Source organism: Heliconius melpomene, chromosome 13 (assembly GCF_056956725.1).
Source record: "Heliconius melpomene rosina isolate 202511_hmr_F chromosome 13, ASM5695672v1, whole genome shotgun sequence".
NCBI lineage: Eukaryota > Metazoa > Arthropoda > Insecta > Lepidoptera > Nymphalidae > Heliconius > Heliconius melpomene.
Genome location: NC_140401.1, coordinates 14581625 through 14604563, shown reverse-complemented (window position 1 = coordinate 14604563; position 22939 = coordinate 14581625). Strand labels below are relative to the sequence as shown.

The 22939-nt window shown below is 34.3% G+C and overlaps 1 protein-coding gene across 2 annotated transcripts; it reads left to right on the top strand.

Moving 5' to 3' along the window:
• The first annotated feature begins 643 nt into the window (after positions 1 to 643).
• Positions 644 to 22830, top strand: Mdr49 (Multi drug resistance 49). Of its 2 annotated transcripts, XM_085196618.1 has the most exons (24): positions 644 to 819; positions 9695 to 9871; positions 10966 to 11011; positions 11397 to 11590; positions 11937 to 12081; positions 12161 to 12261; positions 12787 to 12958; positions 13213 to 13337; positions 14034 to 14223; positions 14491 to 14712; positions 14997 to 15238; positions 15509 to 15596; positions 15902 to 16110; positions 16326 to 16498; positions 16814 to 17094; positions 17216 to 17367; positions 17828 to 17942; positions 18470 to 18719; positions 19228 to 19423; positions 19909 to 20071; positions 20398 to 20592; positions 20996 to 21205; positions 21522 to 21668; positions 22269 to 22830. In XM_085196618.1, the coding sequence occupies exons 2-24, from the start codon at positions 9711 to 9713 to the stop codon at positions 22506 to 22508; spliced, it is 4017 nt and encodes a 1338-aa protein (XP_085052744.1). In that variant the 5' UTR covers positions 644 to 819; positions 9695 to 9710; the 3' UTR covers positions 22509 to 22830. The 2 variants fall into 2 exon arrangements, with proteins under 2 accessions (XP_085052744.1, XP_085052745.1); XM_085196619.1 differs by lacking the exons at positions 644 to 819; positions 9695 to 9871 and adding an exon at positions 10755 to 10822.
• The last annotated feature ends 109 nt before the right edge of the window (positions 22831 to 22939 follow it).

Sequence of the window (22939 nt, the reverse complement as noted above, 5' to 3'; positions counted from 1 at the left end):
AACTACGATTATTATTAATGTGAAACCTTTTAATGTAATACAATAACACGAAATGCCTCCAGAATTTGGTGGAAAGTGGAAAAAGGAAGTGTCTTAATGGGAACGGATTGTCTTTACACTATGTTCCCAGGTTTCCTTCTGCCTACACTGCTATTAAGTATGTCGGTATTTTGATTCGAAATAAATACTAAATGCCCAGTATTTCCGCATCCATTTGAATACTTAACATACTAATGATTATTTTGATTAACATTTAACAGACTAACCAAAAAGTACTTGGCATGTAAATATTAAATAATGTAAAAAAATGCTTTACATCTAAATCATTTTTGCTAATCTAAATCCATATAAAGAGTTATGTAGAAAACGTTTAAACAACTTACAATTAGTGTTAAAATGTTGCTAATGCTAATTTTTTTTTTACTTTCCACATATAGGAGGAACGATACGACGAGTCATTGCGTGGTGGCCTCATTTTGTCTTGTTACCAGTGTAAAAATTTATTAATGATTTATTCCCCCATGTTGAAATCGAACCTAAAACCGTCACGTTTTCAGTCACACGCCGTGCCGAGGCGCTACGCCGAAGTGCTAGTGCTAGATAAGTCGCCCTTATGCCAAAAACTACCCAGTATGCTGCCAACATCTGCGCAGGGTTGACGTCCCGCGCCGCCATTACCTTGAGTTTCCCGCGTTCACCATTTTCGTCAGCCACGTCCTGAAACAATTAGTGTCCTTATGAAGGAAGTAATATTAGATCTTCTTTGGGAGCTAACAAACAGTCGGTGTTTTCAGGATAATAATTTTTACAGAATACTAGGTAAGTATTTATTTTAAATTTAAGTAATTAATTTCTTAATAAAAACAATTTGTTTTATATATTGTTAAATTCAAATTAAATAGAATAAACCAGTAAAAATAGTATGATATTGAGTTCGACCCCTAAACGTGAAATGTACAGCCTATCCAGCATTTGGCGGAATGCCAAAATATCAAATGTTCCACGTTTTTACGATACCTACGTTTTATCTGCTTCAGATAAGGTTTCTATTTGTGATTGTTGAAATAAAAGCCTTTTCTTTTTTGAATATTTATAATTGTGTAACCCTGCAAAACGTTATATAGGGCAATAAATAATATAAACCTGTCAATCAGTGTGTATTAAGTTTACAGAAGAGTTATATAATTTCTTTCAAAGAAAAAAAGACAATTTATTTAGCTACGTTTCGCGTCTTCTCTCAATTTCCAGCGAATTTTCCAGACATTGCCTCTTGAGTGGCGGAACTTAACGCTAAGCTTTATATAAGTTCTGAGGTACAAGAGCGAGGAAACTAAAATATTAAATAACTCATTTTTTTGAGTAGGAATAGAACTCACTACTGTTAAGAATACAGTCTCGGTATAGAGTCTCCCACCTTTGGTTTCGTATCAATTTCAGGATAGTTAGAAAGAATACCTTATAGAAGTTGACAAACTTAACCTTGCGGGCATTATTAATAAATTTTCAAGAGTCGAAATTAATAGATATAATAGGATAATCTGCAGCAACGGAACCAAACTTCTTTATCACGACCAACTCTTGTCAACCTGAACAAACATCACTACTTTCTACGTCGTGATCTTCATCGTCACTCCAAAATAATATAATCCAAATCTTCTAAAATATGTCGCTTGTTAAGGATCTTATAAGGCAACGAAACATGACTGTTTCGGAAGCACATTGAAAGAATCAAATTTTAGTTCTGTGCGAAGTTAACTGAACGCATCCACGATAACGATATACGCAGAATAGTAAGGTACTAGCGATGATGTCTGAGTAAGAATGAAGAAGTGCACAGGTAGTTTGATCACGTTGAGAGCATGTGTGCTGAAGCAATGGCAAAAAAGATTAATGAACCAAGAGTAAGTGGTAAAAGAGGCAGGCGGAGAGGCCATAGAGGAATAAATTATCTGTAATACTGGGGAAAAGTCATATAAAAAGCACGTTGACCTCCCAAAGGTCATGTATGAAGAGGTTGATGACAGTGCATGAGGTGTAAGGGATATGCAGTCTCGTTTTTCGTTAAGTTAATTTAGCGTTTAAAGTTCGAAGTTTTGTTAAAGTCTTTCTATAGAGACTTCAAAAACATAAGTAACATTCTTATAAAGACGAATGTAGCGCTATGAGAAAATACAGCTTAAGTTGAAGCTTAATAAATAAGTTTTCGGCTTAAAATATTATAGTTATCTATTTTATATATCTTTTTTATATAACATCACGTTTTAAGTTAAATACGTATATTTTCGTATTAACTTCGAGTTTATCAATATGAATATGGATTCCATACTTTTTTTTATAAAGCGATGATAGGTAGCAGGTGGCATATTATAAATAATTTATCAGCAATTAAAATAATTGGAAACAGACGAATCACTTGCATCATAGACGCAAGTTACAAAGCTAGAAATTATTCTATTATCATATTCTTTTATTAATATCGGTAATACGAGGAAAACTGGGTAATTGTTACAAAAACAATTGGTAAATATCATTACTAAACGATTACCTTTAGAATTAAATAGGTATAAAACATAGTTTTTCTTTATTACATACATACATAGCTTCACGCTTTATCCCTAGCGGGGTATTCAGAGAGAACGGAGCGCCAAACGCTACGGTCTCTACATATCTCTTTCGCCTCGTCCACTGTCATCAACCTCTTCATACATGCCCTCGGGGGATCCTCATGATTTTTACGTAACCTTCTTCCAGTATCTTAGTTTTTTTTTCTTTATTATATAAAATAATATGCGTTTATTTTAATTTTTGTTTTGTTTAAATGTTCATTAATATGTCTACTTTACTAGTAGTAGTATAGTATTGTAATACTTACTTAATAACTAATATTAAGTACTTAAATAATATGTTATAATAAGCAATTGCTTGAATGCCAAAAAATTATTGTATTTATAATCATACCTACATTGAGGTAGACTCAGGTGTGCTAGGAGCTTATAAAATATAAAAAGTTAGAGAAATTTTTAGCCATATCTATTTAAAGATTGATATATATTATAACAAACTTATGTAACAAAAAAATTAACAATTTATTAGTCTTAAAGTGTTTTAGTCATAAATCTAATATCATTTACGGATATTGGGGTTATTCGAAGGCAGCATAAATGTACGGTGAACGCCGCCTCTACGGCGTCGTCGGTGCGGCGCCCGACCAAAGATTACTATCGAATTATTCCACTAGCTATCAGAATACTAGTAATATATTTATTGAGTGCGAACAAACTGTAATCATAATAATATAAGCTTATATAAGGCAAAAAACCTTTTTCAGTTTCATGTTCTATCTTGCGTGTACCAGGGTAAGCAGAGATAATATAGTCAGAGTAAGAAGTCTAGGAGATAAATAAAAATGATTCATCCCCCGAGTGGCGATCGAACCCACGACCATAGCAGTTTACAGTTCGACTGAGCCACTGTGCCACGATGGCCTCATTATACTTTGCAAACATTTTTTTATGGGATAGGATTTTTTTTTTTAAATATTTATTAACGTAAAGCAAACTTGATTTTATGGTAGTAGTATGTAGCTTAATTCATTTGTACATACCATACAATTACGCTATGCGTTAGAAAATTTCTATACTCTAACATTTACAATAAATAATACATTCATAAATTGCTTTTGATTTATAAGTTATTACTATTTTATTAATTAAAATAACATCAATATTGTTCTTTATATATTTCTGGTTTATTATTTTCTTTTGATGAAAATAAATTATTAATTATCCGGGACTACCGTGGCACAATGTAATTCGGGCGGAAAGTAGAGAACGGAGTGTCTCCACACTAGGTTTCATGTATAAACTAATATAGAGAAGTATTGTCATCAATACCTCTTCTCTCTATTTTTTTATAACTCCGCATTTATTAGGGTAAGCAGAGGGAGGCTGGGCTTCTGCTCCCCACTTTCCCCCGAATTCCAGAGGCATTGTGTGGTGAGTGGCCGAACTTATTGCTGCCTTTGCCTTGTTACCAAAAGGATGAAATGAAAATATTAAATATTTCATGTCCCTGTGGGAATCGAATCCGTTGCGTTTAGAGTCGGTTTGTCGGTCGGTTTTGCCCCTGTGCCACGACTGCCTCAATATTTTCCAATCAGAGAAAAGATCATTGGAGTAGCATTAACTTTAAAAGCGACGATTATGGGTTTGATCCCCATTTAAGATTTGAAGAAACAGAAACAGACAGAAAGTTTGGTTCCTGCCTTGTTATGCGGGAAAAGTGTAAAGCTATGAAAAAAAACACAACACGTTCAAGTGTGCTTTTGTACGAAATAATTCATCGTAGTTTTTGTAGAAGTAAGTAGTAATTCGCCATTTATTTCCCCCCATTTCCGCCCCTCTTAGAGCATCTTTTGTAGGACGACGACGTTATTTTTTTAAGCGTACCGCAGATGTCAAAATATTACAAATAATATTGATGCGGAATTGAACCTACAACCATCGCGTGTACAGGCACGCACGATACATCTCTTTTAACTTTTGGTATAGTAGCTGGCTTAAACAATTTAATATACAATTCAGTCTACATTTTACCATTTACTTATAAAATCAAAATGCATTGAAAAATAATAAATTTTGCTATTTTTCTGTGAACGTAAAACGTGCTTTGCCTAAGCGTGCTAAGCAGGGATTATGAGACGAACATATGAATACTAATAGTTCATTCACTCGTTCACGCGAGCTTTAAGTGCTTATAGTTCTGTCTAGCTCGACGATTTTCTTCTTATGTAATACGAAAGTTTTAAATTATTAGATGAAATAAGATTTCGTAATTTGTAATAGAACTGTATAATTTTTATTAAGTTACATGCTATTTTAGGGCAATTGTGCTCGATTATAAGGTCATAGGATTGAGAATCATGGCCGAAGATTGCAATTTCACCAGATATTTCTTAAGTCTTGATTACACAAAGCGAGGCTGGCTTACCATTCCTCTGACAGTGAAATGGAAGAAAAATAAAACTTAGTGACTTACCCTAAATGTTTATGCTTAGTCTCGTAAAAGATACGAGCTAGAGTCGTAAAAATCATAAAATTATGAAAAGGGAAGATTTCAAAATGACTAAAAACAAACACAATTCTACTCCATTATGAAATGCAGCACATATCTACATAACATTATATACTGTAAAACATTTTTTCATAAAAAAAAAGTAACAAAATCAACACTAGCCTATACGACCATATCTATCTATTGAACAAAATTCGTCGTGCTATCTAAAAATTAGCATAATATACCTCTTAAGCCTCAAAGCCTCGTTTGCATGAACCTGAAAAACCTATGACGTCATAGCGGAAGCGTATTTTACATAATATCTATCAGACATTCCTACCACACCTGCCTCTATGACGTCACAATACCAGTGCCTAGTTAATCAGTAATAAGGGCTACTATCGTATAACAAGTTTATAATAATAGCAAAGACGCACTGGCAGTTGGACTTGGCTTGTCATATATCCCACAATAACATGTCCTATACAAAATTGGCTGGCCCTTGATCTAAATCAATTATGTTAACGAAAATAAAACATCTGCCGTCTGGCGATATTAATCGTTGTTGTCTAATGTCTAATGTTAAATATCTTGTTTAGTAACTTCACGCTGTATCCCGCACACAGCAGGCAGAGGGAAGCTAGTGTTGAGGCACTCTGTTCCGTTCCCTTTCTGTCGAATTCTGGAGGCATTGCGTGTTGAGTGGCAGAACTTAACGCCGCTCTTTACCTTGACACCAGAACTATTTTAACTTTTATCTAAAAAACAAAAGATCTAAACGAAATCTTTTTATTATAGTTTCTTTGGGGATCTACTATTTTTACAACCGGAATGTTGGACCATTGTTTCCCAAAAGCAATTAGTTAAGCTTGTACTCTACATTCGTTGGTGGAGATGAAAAACGAAATTTAACTTTTAAGTTACGTCCGTTATTATAAAAAAATATTTTATAAATTAGAATATAAATTTAACTTTATTTTCATTTAACTTTAATATTAATTAATTAAATTTTACTTTATTAATTTAACTTATTAGAAGTTTAACTTTTAAGTTACATATAGTTAGATTATAAAGAAGGCCAATTGTGGCTTAGGGGCATAATCGTATGACTGTGGTTGACTGTTGGTTGTGGGTTCGATTTCCACTCGGAGAATAAATCGATAATCGGTTGAGTAGTTCTGGCGTAAAAGCGAAACAAACAAACGTACATTCACATTTATAATACTAGCATGATTCAATTGTTACTAACAATGCACTTGACTGATACGCATTGACTTATCTACAAATAGTGCATTTCCAAACAAATATTTATATTTGGCTAAACACTACACATATCGATTAAAAACAGTAGAAGTACCTAATCCATCACCGATGTAGGGCAATTTTCTATTTATGAAACATGATTTAAATCATCATATATATTTATATATTTTTGAAATAAAAGTAAATAGAAAAATTAATCCTAAAAATTAATTCAATATAAACGAATATTATAATAATTTAAAATTAAATTTGTAAATCTTCGTAAAGTTTCATCAGTAGTATCTTATATTTATTTATTATTTTTTTTTATTTCAGTTTCACATTTTCTTTACCTGTGTGAAGTAATGAGACCAACCTATTAAGTTACTAGTAAAACTAGTACTTGTGTAAGGTGGCCCCGCTCTTCCTTAACACTTCATACATTTGTGGAAATAAATATCTATACAATATCAATATATATCTAAGTTTAAACGTAACTTAATCTTAAATAACAATAAAAAGAAAAATACAAGTAAAAATCAAAATACAAGTAAAAATCAAAATACAAGTAAAAATACGGGCAAGACGATTTGTTTGAGGGTGCATGTATGTGGGTGTACATGTGAGAACGTGCGAACGATTATAACGAATTCTTTATTTTCCTCAAAGTAATAAGATCAAAAAATAACTTCCGTAACATTTTAAACATAAAAGTGGTTGTAAGTACTTATCATAAGTAGTGGTGGTAAATAGTTTATGTGATATTTATTATCATTTTCTATATATCATTAAAATATAAACTTAAAAAACCACGTTTAAACCTCGGTTGACCTTCGAAAATCAGTTCACAGTAAAAATGATACTGGAGAAACAGAAAAAAGGTTACGTAAAAAGCCTGAGGAGCCTCCGGAGGACATGTATAAGCTGATGACAGTGGACGAGGTATATACAGACCGTTCCCTCTGGCCATTCCGCTAGGAATACAGCGTGAAGCTGTAAAGCTTAAAATAATCAAACTATATCTATATTCTTAATAATTAAATGCAATACCTTAAATTATACATTCCTGAACTCCAAATGGTCGTCGACATTGGAATATTGATTTAAGTAAATTTCCATGCCGTCTCTACTTAGTAATGCTAATGAATGAAATGCGTGAAAATAAGAAAAATAAGTTTAGTAATTAGCCATAAAAGAATATTAATTACTTAATTAACATAATAATACAGTATTCGTATAGTACCGTCATAGAACAGTAAGCCGTAGCCGTAGCGAGCGTGAGGCGCTGTCGCAATGCAGTAGTACTACGGACTCCAATCGATTTGTACTACACATTAAATTTTTTTTACACAATATAATTATATTTTATTAAATAAAACTAAGAATAGAGTGATTTGTCACTAGACTCGATTCATATTTGTTAACAATGTCTAATAATAATAATTTAATTTTAATATGAAATTTCGTTTAAAATTATTTCTATCTTTATTTTTCATGAGCTTCACACTGCATCCCGCATTCATTAGGGTAAGCATTTTCCACTTTCTGAAGGCATTGCGTGATGAGTGGCGGAACTCAACGCCGCGCTTTACCTCGACACCAGAGCGAAGAAATGGAAATATAAATTTACTAAATATTTCATTTCCTCGAGTGAGGATCGAGCTCACAACCAGTCGATTTTACAGTCACACTTCGTGCCCGTGTTCCACGACTGGCCTCACTATTTATTATTTCTATCGCTGCACCTAAAATTGTATTTTTTTGAATGAAATCTTTCATTTTGGGGGGAACCAATATTAGAAAACTTATCTACAAATCTGGGAACCTAGTGTCTCAGGTTTCCAGGTTCTATCTTGTTAATATAAATTTTTAGCATCAGACCTTCTAATTTTAATGTATATTGCATTAAAAAAGCCGAATAACACGTAGTCATTGTTTTCCCTATTTTTATACCTGTACTTACTACGATAACTGTTTACATAAATACATATTCCCTTGACTGAAAATACTATATAATATTGGAAAATATTCGTAGGTACGAACGAGTCAATTTGATCTAAATATATTAAAAAAAATATTCATTTTCTGTACTTTTTCTTAATTTTTCTTGTTGAATTCTGTATTTTTACTAATTATCTTAGGCAATGTCAATATGTCAGTAAAAATTGACGTTTGAAATAGTAATAAATGATTTCGAATAATTAAAATAAATATTGAATAAGTTATATAAAAGGTTTTTGCTCTACGACGAAACTAATCTAAATAATAGCAAAACTAAAATGTGCCACAGTATTAACAATGCGAGATTGTTAACTTGAATGCTGAAATTAATGATAATGGTATGTTATCTCTAGGTTTCTATTTTATTTATTTATTTTGTCAATGTTAAACGCTAATAAAACACTAGCAAAACTATGTTGGAAGTCCGAGGCTTATTATTTTATTTACTAGTTTTACTTATTTTATTTAATCTATTTATTTAGGCCGTCGTGGCTGTGTAGATGTGAGGTATTGCCGGATATAAAGCGCGACGATTGTGCATTCCATTCCCACTTGTGGGATTCGAATGCGTTGCGTTACAAATTATTTTCTTCTCGTATAACAAAAATATGGGTTTTACCCATACTAAATAACCGTTAAACGAGCAATAAAATTCACAGTCGCGGCGCAGGGCACAAAGATGTGATATTCACGTGACGGTTACAGATTCGATCCCATTGGAGGGAATGAATTATTATTTATTAATATTTTACATTCTTCGCTCTCGCATCAAGGCAAAACCCCAACGTTAAGTTTTGCCACTCAACACACAATGCCTCAAAATTTAGCGGAAAATGAAGAACAGATTGTCTTAACATTAGGTTCCCTCTGTCTTCTCTGCTAGGTGCGCACTACAGCGTGAAACGAATTATTTTTTTAAAAAACTATTGATCTATTGGCTTTAGTTACGCAGAAATAAAAAATAATAAACTAATGGCTTGCTAGTTACGTATAGTGCGAAAATGAGAAAACCGAAAACGAAATTTTATGAGGGTTCAGCTTTTAAATTATAAATAACAAGTTAAGTTCTAAAAGAGTTTTGTTTTTTAATACACACGTACTTATTGCTTATAAATAAATAGATTCCCACATGAAATATTTGAACTTTCAACTGTAGGCAACTCATTTATTTATTTTTTTTGTTTTTTTATTATTAACTTCACGCTGTATTCTTCAGACAGCAGGTGAAGTTCGAGCAAGCGTTAAAATACTCCACTTTCCACTTCCCTGCGGAGATTTGTGGCATTGTGTGTTGAGTGGCGGAACTCTACGCAGTGTTTTTGTGTGTTACTAGAACGAGAAAATAAAAATATTAAATATTTCATTCCTTTAAAAGTTAATCTATTATTTTTTATAGAGCGGTTAACTCGAGAATGAAACGCAATGAGTCGTCAAGAAACGTCACAAGGTTATCACGGCGCAGGAGCGAGCAGCGACCAGCGCTGACGCTCAGCTTTCGTCAGAATTCGCTTACGATCAGCTCGCTCGCTCAACAATCCGCTTATATTACTGAAAAAGCGCTTAAGGAGGAAGGGTAAGCACTTTTATTATTAGTTTATAAAAATCATGTGTACCTACATTTATGTATATATCTGTATATACATTCATAACGTCTACACAATAAAAGCACCGCTACGGTGCTACTGTGGGCTACGGTGTCTTTTACGCTAAATATCCAGAGATATTTTCTGCGGAGACTTTAGCTTTGCAATATGTTCGTGTAAATATTCCGTTTTTCTTTTTTAATTTTTCGGGGCAAATTTTTTGGTAAAATTTCTGGAGTGGAGACGGCCTATTAGGCCCCCCTCTTCCTACGCCAATGAGCCTTTGGCGCTCTGCCGGCTCTTTCTGTCCCGCTAGGGGTAAATTATATAATTACAGTAAGTACGTATCAGAAACTCATATAACTTACAATGTTAAAAAAATTGAGCAATTTGTGAACTTTAATTTTGTCACATAATTTCTAAGTAATAAATATCACATAGGATATTTGATCAATTTTTATGATGTCAATTAAGAATATTGTGCGTTTATGGGTTAATAAATATGAAACACTGTAATAAAGTCAAACTACCATGTTCTACTCGTACGTTTAAGAAATATATAGTTTTAGAACTTTTTATAAAAATTGGCATCCATTCAAGTGTACAAATCAATCTCGTCCATATGTGTATAATAAATATGTAATACCGATTTATATAATTTAATACAATTCTATATAATGGTAAGAGTGAAAAACGGAAGAGAAATCTAGTGTTTCTCTCCATACTTAGCATTATGGAGGAGATGGTGAAGATTAAAAGAAGGAGAGGTGGGGAAAGACTCCATTTAAAAACATGACATATTATTTTTATTCACAAAAAATATTTAATCGTAATTTTAGTCATAAGAAAACAATATAATCTAAAATTTTATTAAAAATATTGGTTTGTTTCGCTGCAAGGATATTATAAGCTTTGCAGTTGGAAATGGCATCTTCTAAATGGTACGAAATCGATCTAAGGCTTGCGCTTTACACGTAGCTCATGACCACCGTCACCATTCATGAAATACTTAGTCCATCATTCACCATAGAAGAAGAAGCTTATAAGCTATGGTCAATTGTTAATTTCTTTTTACTTCTTTCAGTGCGGACCCTAATCAACAGACTACAGCAGCTTCGTACTTTAGTCTAGTAAGTATCACAATATGACAAATTAGTTGGTTAATAATCTATTTTTAAGTCGATATTGGCAATGGAACTGTGTGTGAATTCTGACGGCAACCGGCTGCAGCCGGTAATATTCTGGACAAATGCGGTTAAAGTTTTAAATTTGTGCTGATGTCCTCGTAACTTAGATGGAATATAGGTATGTACTCGTAAAAGCCCATGTTAATAGAAACACGGGGTCAAAACCCCACGAGAAGTGTATTGAAGATGAACAGAATAGGTCCATTTAAATGTTTTTATAACAACCTTATACGTGTTTTTGAATATGGAGAGAGATTTCAAGAAATGTCTATAAACCGGTGTCTCTAAATTTAGTGCTCTAAAAAATAAACCAGCATTTTTCTTTCAGTTTAGATTCGCAAAGCCATGGGAATTCCTTCTTCTGTTCGCCGGAGTGATTTTCGCGTCACTGAACGGTCTATTCGTGCCCGTCGGAGTGATCATTTACGGAGAGTTCACATCACTACTGATCGACCGTACTGTGATGCATGGCACTTCTACAACCACCTTGACTATTGCGTGGTTTGGTGGAGGAAGGATTTTGTAAGTTTTAGTTGAAGTTAGTTATGATAAGCTTAAATAAGTTTTATTTAGAGAATATATATAAATTTTGGCGTAGCGGGCGTAGATTTTCATTAAGTAAGTTAAAGTGCTAGTTATAGTTAATTAAAATTAATTAACTATTATAGAACTTGTACAAATTTATTATATTGATTCAAATACCGCTATATTTGAATATTTGTAGATAATATAGAGGTTTTTTTTTCAAAAGTTTACTCAAAGTTGATAACATATGAAATATTTATTATTTATATTTATTATTATAGCTTTATCAAATAAAAAAAACTAGTAAAACTAACATTGAAATAAAAAATATTTTAACATACAGAACAAATGCAAGTAGAGAAGAGAACCGGCGTGCCCTGATCGAGGACTCGCAAGCCTTCGGCATCGGCTGCACAGTGTTCTCCGTGCTGCAGTTCCTTGTGGGTGCTATTAGTATAGATCTGTTCAACTATACGGCCTTGAAACAGGTATTTTTCCTGATGACTACCCAGCTATGTACGGGATACACCGTGTAGCTGAAAAAAACTAAATTATATTAAATTTCAGATAGATCGACTAAAGGAAAAGTTTTTGAAAGCTGTATTGCGACAAGATATCACTTGGTATGACCTTAATACATCGATGAACTTTGCTACCAAAGTTTCGGAGTAAGTTTTACTATTTATAAATTTGTATGTCTCTTATGCATATTGTAAAAATAGAAAAAAATATTGTAAAATATTTAAAGAAAAGAAATATTGCAAATTTGAATAAAAACAATATACCTTATATCGTCAAATGTAAATAATATGTTCTCTCACTCAACGCCACCAGAATTCGGTGGAAAATGGGGAACGGCAAGTCTTAATGGGAGCAGAGTGTCTTAACACAAGATTCCCTCTGCCTACTCTTTTAGGTGCGGAATGCAGAGTGAAACTAAAATAAAAAATATGACATATTATAAAATATGAAATTAAAATATTTTACAAATGTTCTCGCTTTCTTAGTATTGTATTTGACGCAGACTATAGTATTTGAGACAAAATGCAGTGTTGTGTTCCGTAATTCAACTCAAAATTGGACGAAAATTAGAGCACGAAAGATTTTACCTCGAATTTCTTTCTATTTACCTAACATAAACAAAGAGTAGCATAAAACATCAAAAAAATAAAACTAACCCCATATCCCGCCAGTGACGTAGAAAAGTACCGTGAAGGTATAGGCGAGAAGGTACCAATGCTGATATACCTGGTGATGTCGTTCGTGACCGCCGTCATCATATCGTTTGTGTACGGCTGGGAGCTGACTCTGGTGATATTGGCGTGCGCACCTGTCATTATCATCACGACTGCTATTGTCGCTAAGGTGGGTTTTATATGGTATTTTACGTGTTATAGTTTAATGTATTTACCTATTGTTTAATTCCTATTTAAAACTATTAATTTTCGGTAATATTAGACAAAATGGGACATTGGATTCCTTTAAATCTATACAATATATAATTATTATAAAAATATATATTTCCATTTATAATGCAAAGGTAATAATGCTGTAATCAAACTACTATGTCTTAATTAATAGTATATTATTATAAATAAATTATATTAAATAATTGTTAGGTTCAATCGTCTCTCACATCGCAAGAATTAAAAGCGTACAGCGTAGCTGGAGTCATCGCGGAGGAAGTTTTATCTTCTATTCGAACTGTTGTTGCTTTTGGTGGTGAACAAAAAGAAATCGATAGGTAAGTTTATATAGTACTTAGTACAAAAGTAAAGGCCAATCGTGGCATATGGCCACAAGCATGTGGTTCTAAACACGGCAGGTTGTGAATTCGATTTCCACTCGAGGAAATTAAATATTCACATTTTCATTTCGTCGCTCTGGCAACGGGGCGCGGTGTTGAGTTCTCCCGCCCAACTCTTATACTCATAATTCGGCATAAATGGGGATTTGTACAGACTTACTCTTAAAAACTTCGACTGGTTGCAACTTTTTTCTAACATTAAGACAAAAATGGCCTTTCACTACGTTCTTTTAAATGCTTATTTTTTTCTCCTGTCTTCTCTGTAAATACGTTAACATAAAAATGATATCGTCCAAAAATAATAACGGATACCGAAGTCTGTTTCTAATCCAAGCTCGATCTAAAAGGAGTATATGTAATAATGAAGCTTATGCAGTGTATTAATGTCACTTATAATAACGTTGTGGTACGCAAAGCTTAAATATGACTTGTTTTGCAAAATATACTAAATTATAACTTTAACTGGCTTGGAGCAGATATGTTCGTGTTAATGAAAATATAATTATAAAAAAAATAATTTTATCTTCCGGGTTGGCACGGACCACCCGGCCCTCTCTGTTCCTATGAGAAGGAAGGAACATGGGTCTTTCTTGCTTTTTCACAAAATACGTAAAGAGTAACAAATTCTTCCAGATATAAAGGTCGTTTAGACCCTGCCAAGAAGACGGGAATGAAGAAGGGTGTATACTCCGGCATCGGCAGCGGCTTTATGTGGCTTATTATTTACGCGACATACGCTCTAGCGTTCTGGTACGGAGTCGGGCTGATACTGGACAGCCGACGGCTGCCTGTACCGATTTACACTCCCGCCGTTTTGATGATTGTAAGTTATTTGCTATTTTACTATTTTAGTCTAAAAACATGTTCTTTCTGGATTAAAAGATAAATCATGGCACATTTTTTTAAATATTTTTATCTTACAATACTCAACAAGCAATGCCTCAAGAATTCAGTGCAAGTGAGGAACCGAGTGTCTTAGCATTAGGTCCTCTTTGCCTAATCTAGTAGTCTAGTAATCTGTAATATGACTAAAATAATTATAAAAAATAATATCCAAACAGAAAAGCTAATTAACACAGCCTTTCTCCAGATTTTCTTCAGTGTACTCCAAGGTGCCCAAAACGTGGGTCTCACAGCGCCGCACCTGGAGGCCATGGCGTGCGCGCGCGCGTCCGCCGGCGCCATATTCGCGGTGCTCGACAGAAAACCTACTATAGACAGTATGTCGAGAGAAGGCAGCAAACCCGTGTTGGATGGAGATCTGGAATTGAAAAACGTTTATTTTAGATATCCAGCGAGACCCGATGTTCAGGTTAGATTGTTATAAATAAATAATTAAATAACAAAAAATATTTTTTTGATGTAAGTAAAACGTAATGTGAACGAAAAAACCACAGTAATAAAAGGTATTTTTTTAACTAAGTATGTAATAAACCTTATTTACTATGTGCTTCTTTAAATTATTGAGTTTAAGTTATTACTTACTTACTTAAGTTACTTACTTTACTTAGTTGTTCTTTAAATTTCCTATTGCTTTTTTATAATTTAGCAATATCTGGGCCATATTATACATAATAATTATTGTATTTCCAACAGGTGTTAAATGGTCTCAGCTTAAAAATAAATCAAAACGAGACGGTAGCATTAGTAGGTTCGAGTGGTAGTGGCAAGTCCACTGTGCTACAGCTTTTACAAAGAATGTACGATCCGACAACGGGGTCAGTGACCGCTTCAGGAAATGACTTAAGAGATATCAACGTAAGACATTTTAGAAATCACGTGGCCGTTGTGGGACAAGAGCCTGTGTTGTTTGCTGGGACAATTAAAGAAAATATACGGTATGTATTCATTTTCACGCATTTTCACGCTTTTTCTGTATAAAGTAGAGTATTTATGTTAAGGGAAACCACTCTACATTTTGCGGTGTAGAAACATTGTGTGATGAGTGACGGAACTTAACGCCGTGTCTTGTGAAATAAAACTTACATGGATGTAATTTTTATCCCGAGTGGTAATGAAAAAAATAACATGTTACTATTATATAAACGATATCATATACCTACGATTTATTTATTAGTCATTTAAGCGAAATATATTTTTATTTGTAGAATGAGCAATCCGTCTTGTACTGACGAGGAGATTATAATGGCGTCGAAGCAAGCATATTGCCATAGTTTTATAAAGTCTTTGCCTAATGTGAGTATGTACTTTGTTTATTGTAGAGCGTTCTCTTGATAATGAACACTACGTTCGACTTTAGAACACACTTCAGTAAGAAAATAAATATTTCGAAATAAAAAACCTAAAAGAATTTACGTTATGATATTTATATTTATATCTGTCTGTTCCGCTATGCTTACGAATTTGAACCCCACCCTGAGAAATAAATAGCCTTTATTAGATCAGGAAAATAAAATTAATTTATTTTCACAATTATCTTTATTGTATCAGCTTAATATGGATTAGTGTATGTGAAGCTTAAAACTTACTTTATAACACAGGGCTACGACACACTGATTGGTGAAAGAGGGGCCCAACTTTCAGGCGGTCAGAAACAGCGTATTGCCATCGCCCGTGCTTTAGTTCGCAAACCCAAGATACTCATACTCGATGAAGCTACTTCAGCTTTAGATTCTCAAAGCGAAGCGAAAGTGCAGAGAGCGTTGGATGCTGCGGCACATGGGAGAACTACTATTATGGTAAGCCATAGGTAAGTATTTTGGTCATTACTAATATTTACCTAAGTATAATTAAATTATACTATTTCATTTATGAGAATCGATTGATCACATGCATGGACTTTGTAATTAAAATAGCTTACCTTTCTAAGCAGTCTAGTAGATATTACATGTACCTACACTAAAGGTATTTTTAATAATTAAGCAATTTTTCATTTCATTTAAACAATATTAATTTTTTGAACAGATTAGCAACAGTATTAAATGCCAATAGAATTGTATTCATCGAAAAAGGAGAAGTTATAGAAGAAGGTACTCACGAGGAGCTCTTGAGCCTAAGAGGCCGATACTACCAATTAGTTCTAGAGAATGAACCAAGTATTGCACCAAGTGAAAACCAAGACGATACAGCAAAAGCACGTAAGTACTTGAATGCGTTAAAAATACATTATCTTTTAAAAAAATATCAGTAGAGAAATATAATAATTACCTATAGATTTTTAATTTAGAAAAATCTTCATACGCTTACGCTAACTTCATTATTGCTTTTTTCCATAAATTACGTACAATCAAAAGCTTAAAATAAAACTGATATAGAGAAATACATATATTTCAAACTTGGATACAAAAATCTGGCATCAAGCACGCTATCACAGTTCATGGGTTAATGACACTTTTTTTCAGAAAGGTATTCCCAACGTAGAACTAACGTAGCTAATTATTAAAAATTCACAGCTAACTCTGATCCAACTACAGATACTTTTGTACGAAAGCCGAAGTTGCAAAAATTGGTGTCATTGGATTCCGTGACGAGTGATTCCATTGATGAAGACTCAGGGCCAGAAGATGACGTTGTCTTGGAAAACAAGGAAGAAAAAGAATTTGAGCCGACCACTTGGCAGATCTTAAAGTTGTGTGAACCAGAGAAATATTGGATGGCTGCAGGAATTATAGCGGCCATAGCTGTTGGATCTTCATTTCCATGCTTCGCTATACTCTTTGGAGAGACTTATGGTGTAAGTTTATTTTTCTAAATTATGATATATAGTGGTCTTCTAGTTTTAAAAAGGCAGATACAAATGCTTTGCATATATTTTGTAAAACCATTCTCTATATAACATTTATTATTGTTTTTAGTTATTGGAAAGTAAAGACGAGCAATACGTCCGTAACGGAACAAGTGTCATAGCAATTTTGTTCTTAATAGTGGGAGTGTACACCGGTATCGGTATCTTCTTCCAGATATTTATATTCAATTTGACTGGCGTTAGATTGACTGCTAGGTTGAGGTGAGATTTTTTATCCTGGATACTACATATAATGATTTTACTATCTCTTAATAAAATTACTTATATAATATTTTTTTCATTAAATTGACTAAGAAAACTAAATTATAATAGTTCCTCATATATTCAAAAAACAGTACTATTTTTCATCACATAAAACGCTTCATCCCCGAAAAGCATGTACGAATAAGTATATGCGGGTTGATGAAAATGAACTTCATGAGTCACTTGGACAGTATCTGGCTTTACATGGAAATTACAGGTTCAATTCCTACTGGGAGAAATCTTTACATGTGCAAAATAATTATTAGGTACATAAATCTGGTTAATCAGATTTAATATATATGATTCCTAATATATCTTTTAAAATATGCAAAAGTGGAAATAAAGTAATTTACTGATCGTTCCTCATTAACTCAAACGTTGAAAATCGTTTACAAAATCCTATGTTTTCTTAATATAGAGTGGCGGCATTTCGAACAATGCTACAGCAAGAAATAGGTTGGTTTGATCATCCTTTAAACGGTGTTGGTGCACTTTGTTCCCGTCTTGCTGCTGACGCTGCCGCCGTTCAGGGGGTACGATATAAAAACTTTTTTATAATTCTTCACTTTTCAAGAGAAACAGTCTTTGGTGTTCTATTAGTTTTATTAAAAATTGTTTACGGTGAAAAATATTAATTACTAGTGGCCCGCTCGCGGTTTCACCCGCTGAACTATGTTATTATTAATTTCTGTCTCCATGACTATGTCCTAGTGACCTCTTTGCAAAATTTGAGACTCCTAGCATTTGTAGTAACGAAGTTTCATACAAACTTTTGTCCCCAAAAACAACCCCTTAAAAGTCCAATATTGCAAATTCCCGTCTTAGCGAGCACCTACGTCCTATAAGTAACTCCTATGCAAAATTTGAGATTCCTAGCACGTGTAGTTTCTGAGATTTCGTGATGAGTGAGTGACCTTTCGATTTTATATATATAGATAAATATTACAAATAGTTGGCTCACCGCGGGTACCTTACTTTATAAGAATTGTCTTTAATATTTCTAGAAACTTTGTAAAACACAAAAATCGAATATGTTTTTTAATGTTTTAACGTTTTCCAGGCAACGGGTACTCGAATAGGTGCACTAATGCAAGCATCGGCTACCATTTTAATAGGCATTATCGTATCTATGTTTTACACTTGGAAGATGACGTTAGTGTCTCTAGTCTCTGTGCCAATGGTCATGGCGGCTGTAGTACTTGAAGGAAGAGTGTTGGCTGAAGGCATTGCAACTATACGGGAGGCTTCGAATAAAGCTACTACGATAGCAACGGAAGCGATTACTAATATAAGGACGGTTTCAGCTTTTTGTAAGTGATTTCCTTGTTAGAATTATATAGAACTAGCGACGCAGGCGTGGCTTCGCCTGCAAATAATACAATATCTGTACATTTATTGTAGCCTGTGGGTTGTTCTGATATATAAGCTAAATTACTATAAATTTTTATCTAAATTCGTTCAGTACATTTTGCGTGGAACGAACATCCTCACCAACATTTATAATATTAACAGAATTACAATCTACAGCTATTAAAACCTATATAATTTTTACGAAAAATATATTTACAAATATATTCACACGCTCGCTTATATTAGATTTATATTATACAAGTAGAAAAGCTTAAAACACCACTAGCAGTTTAGTTTCTTACTCACAGCAAACGCATCACTTAGAGCACCACAAAAGATAACCTTGGATTTTCATAGAAATTGGCTGATTTTTTTTTGTAATGATATTTATTATTAACTTCAGAATATAACTGCATAAGCAATGGCTTATATGAACTTGCAAAATGTAGCATATAAATTGCAATGCAGGCGGCGAGGAGGGCGCGCTGTCACGCTACGCGGCGGCGAGCGTGCGGGCCAAGCTGGCGGCGCGGCGCAGCGTGCGCTGGCGGGGCGCCGTGTTCGCGTTCGGGCAGACTGCACCCGTAGCCGGCTACGCGCTCTCGCTGTGGTACGGCGGCGTGCTCGTGGCCGACCGCGAGGTGCCCTACAAGGACGTCATCAAGTCAGTTTCAAGTATTATTCTACTTTAAGGAAAGTCTCTTGCAAACCGTCCAACGATCCAGAGTTCAAGTTTATATACATGATGGTTGTTCGTTATTGGGTGTGGTCTCGGCTCGAAAGAACGAATTTTCATTGTATCGCTTTGGTAAGACAAAATGAGATATATTTTGAAGGGTAAGTGGAGAAAGTTTCAAGACTAGGCTGTGTCTGCTTCTCCTGCTGTATGCACGATACAGTGAAGAAGATGAAATAAATTAATATATACGGAAGAATAGTACAAATTATAATTTTACAGATTTTTTGAGGAACCTTATATCAGTATTTGTTATGAATATGATTATATATCACGACTTAGGTTCCTATTGAAAATTATTCATAAAAAAATCATAAATCAAACAATCTACATATAGTATGTAGATTAATAAAATTATGAAAATGATTAATTAAAATAAGTGAATAACCAAATAAATCACACTCAACTCGCAGAGTATCAGAAGCCCTCGTGTTCGGAGCATGGATGATGGGCCAGGCTCTAGCATTCGCGCCTAACTTCGGGGCGGCAGTGCTAGCGGCGGGACGCGTTATGACGTTACTGGCACGACGCCCGCTGATTGAGAGTACTCATGCACCATCCGTGGCTGGGGATTATGTAAGTATTATATTATTTGAATTATTAATTGACTTATTAACCGCTTGTAGCTATAATATAATTTTAACAAAAAAAATCGACTGAAAATCAAAATCAAAATCGGCTCACCCAGTTTAAACTTTTAATGTAACAGACACAAAAATATATACAGTCGAATTGATAGCCTTCTCCTTTTACAGAAGTCGGTTATAAAAATGTGAGACAAAGTAACTTGTTGAGTTCTACCATCCATAATGTTTAAATGAACTCCAAGTAGAAAACAGTGTGACATAAAGCTCTAAAATTTTAATAAACATTAATTTCATGTTAAATTTCCCAACCAACAGATAGCTGAAGGCAAGATCCAATACAAAAATATTAAATTCCGATACCCAACACGTCGTGAGGTACAAGTATTACGTGGACTATCCCTTCTTATACCGAGTGGGAAACGCGTGGCGTTAGTGGGACCGAGCGGTTGCGGGAAATCCACTCTCATACAACTCTTGCAGAGATTGTATGATCCGGATGACGGGAATGTGGTAAGTATAAGCTTAAATGCTTTTTTAGTTGTTTATACCTTATTGCACACTGCAAATAATAAAAATAATAAATATATTTTTTTAGCTGTACGCTGTATTCCTGCATGTAGTAGGGTAGGCAGAGGGAGCCTAGTATTAAGACAACCCGCTCCCCATTTTTCCTCACATTCACACTCACGTTGAGTGGCGGAATTCAACACCGCGCTTTGCTTCCACACCAGAGCGAAGAAATGAAAATATTAAATGTTTCATTTCCGAGGATCCCCACTCGAGAGTGGGGATCGAACCCACTACCTGTCGCTTTAACTAACAGTCACACAGTCAGTTGTGCCAAAATTATTATAGTTCGTTGTTTAAAGTCGGTTTTTCTTTGTTAAAAATTATTCTTATATCTTTCCCCCAGTATCTAGACGACCACAGTATAACCACCGACATGCGTCTATCTACCCTACGACGCAATCTTGGCATCGTCTCCCAAGAGCCAGTCCTGTTCGACCGCACTATAGCTGAGAATATTAAGTATGGAGACAATACTCGCGATGTTACTATAGAGGAGATCGTATCTGCGGCTAAAGCAGCAAATGTACATAGTTTTATTGCTGCTTTGCCTGATGTAAGTGAAGCAATTTATAATATTTATTCTTATATACATATTCTTATATACATAATCCCAATTGAAATATTTTTAAACAGTTGTAACAGCAAGAGAACCACTAAGTTTTGTTTACCTGCCGTCTTTTTTAATTATTAAATCAGCCTTTTCGGGTCTACTGCTGGAGATAGCCTTCCCCTAGGGAGGCCTATGTCCAGGCTGGCTACGACCGGATGTGAAAGTTTAAATAATTATTGTCATATTAAGTTTCAGTTATTATTATTATCTAATAACACATTTTTTTGTTGTATTCAAATTTTCATTCAAATTCATCCAGGGCTACAACACACGCATAGGGGCGCGCGCGTCCCAGCTCTCCGGTGGACAGAAACAACGTATAGCTATCGCACGCGCCCTCGTACGGAACCCGCGCGTGTTACTGCTGGACGAGGCCACCTCTGCGCTAGATACGCACAGTGAGAAGGTAAGTTTTATATTATATTCAAATTCAAATTCAAATTCAAAATATTCTTTATTCAAATAGGCAATTATTACAAGCACTTTTGAATCGTCGAATGAACATATGAACAAAAAGCTACCACCGGTTCGGAAGGCAGTTCTGCTGAGAAGAGCCGGCAAGAAACTCAACAGTTGCTCTTTTCAAAATCAATGGTACAATCTATTACATTAGCTGGCAGCTATCCTGCATTACATTCAATAGACATTAATTCCATACATGCTTATCCATATATCCATATATGAATAGCAAGTAAAATAAAAACCTAACAGGTAATACCGGTTCCTCTAATTAAATACGTGTATATATTTAAAAAATACGAAATGAACGAATATATTCAAGTCTATCTCTGAGGTAGCAGCAGACTCTACCTAATTTCTATGTATTATTAATTTATTTTCAATTTTGATATATAAAAAAATTCTTTTACTTTACAAAATGGAAATGTTGATATCGAAATTTTAAATCTATTGACTCACATAATATTAAAATTCACAGCCGTTTCATATACTTATTCAAGGAACAAATCAATTAAAGAAAAACTTACAAATACCTTTATTCCATTAGATAGTACAAGAAGCCCTAGACCGAGCATCAGAGGGCCGGACCTGCCTTATAATAGCGCACCGCCTCGCCACCATACAGAATGCGGACATGATATGCGTCGTCGACCAGGGCACCGTCGCAGAGATGGGGACGCACCAGGAGCTCATAGCGTTGAAGAAGATATACGCACGCTTGTATGAACTGCAGTGCGGGTTTGTTGAAGAAACCGAGGAAAATTTGAGAGACGAGCAGAATTCTTAATATGATTTTTTTTATGTAGATGGAAATGCTTGTAAATTGAAATATAGGTTTTTTTTATATTAATGAAAAAATATATTGATAGGCTGAACGCAATAGTAGCTTTTCTATAAAAAAAAGTGCTAAAGAAATTATACAAAACGCGGACGTTATACCTATGCGGAATCGGCTAAGGAACTATGACGGGAACCCATCTAGAAATATCACTGCAGAAGATGAAGAAGCACGTCTGTATGAACTGCAGCGCGGATTTGTGGAACAGGCGGTGAAGAATTTGAGAGAGGAACATTATTAATAACTTGAATTTTTTTTTATAATGGCAAAATTTGTTATTGACATTTTGTGTTTTTGTTGCCACTCTTCGACATTTTCTAAAAAAACACAATACAGACCGCGGGTCGCACCGTCACAAAGATGGAAACTTGTAGCATTAA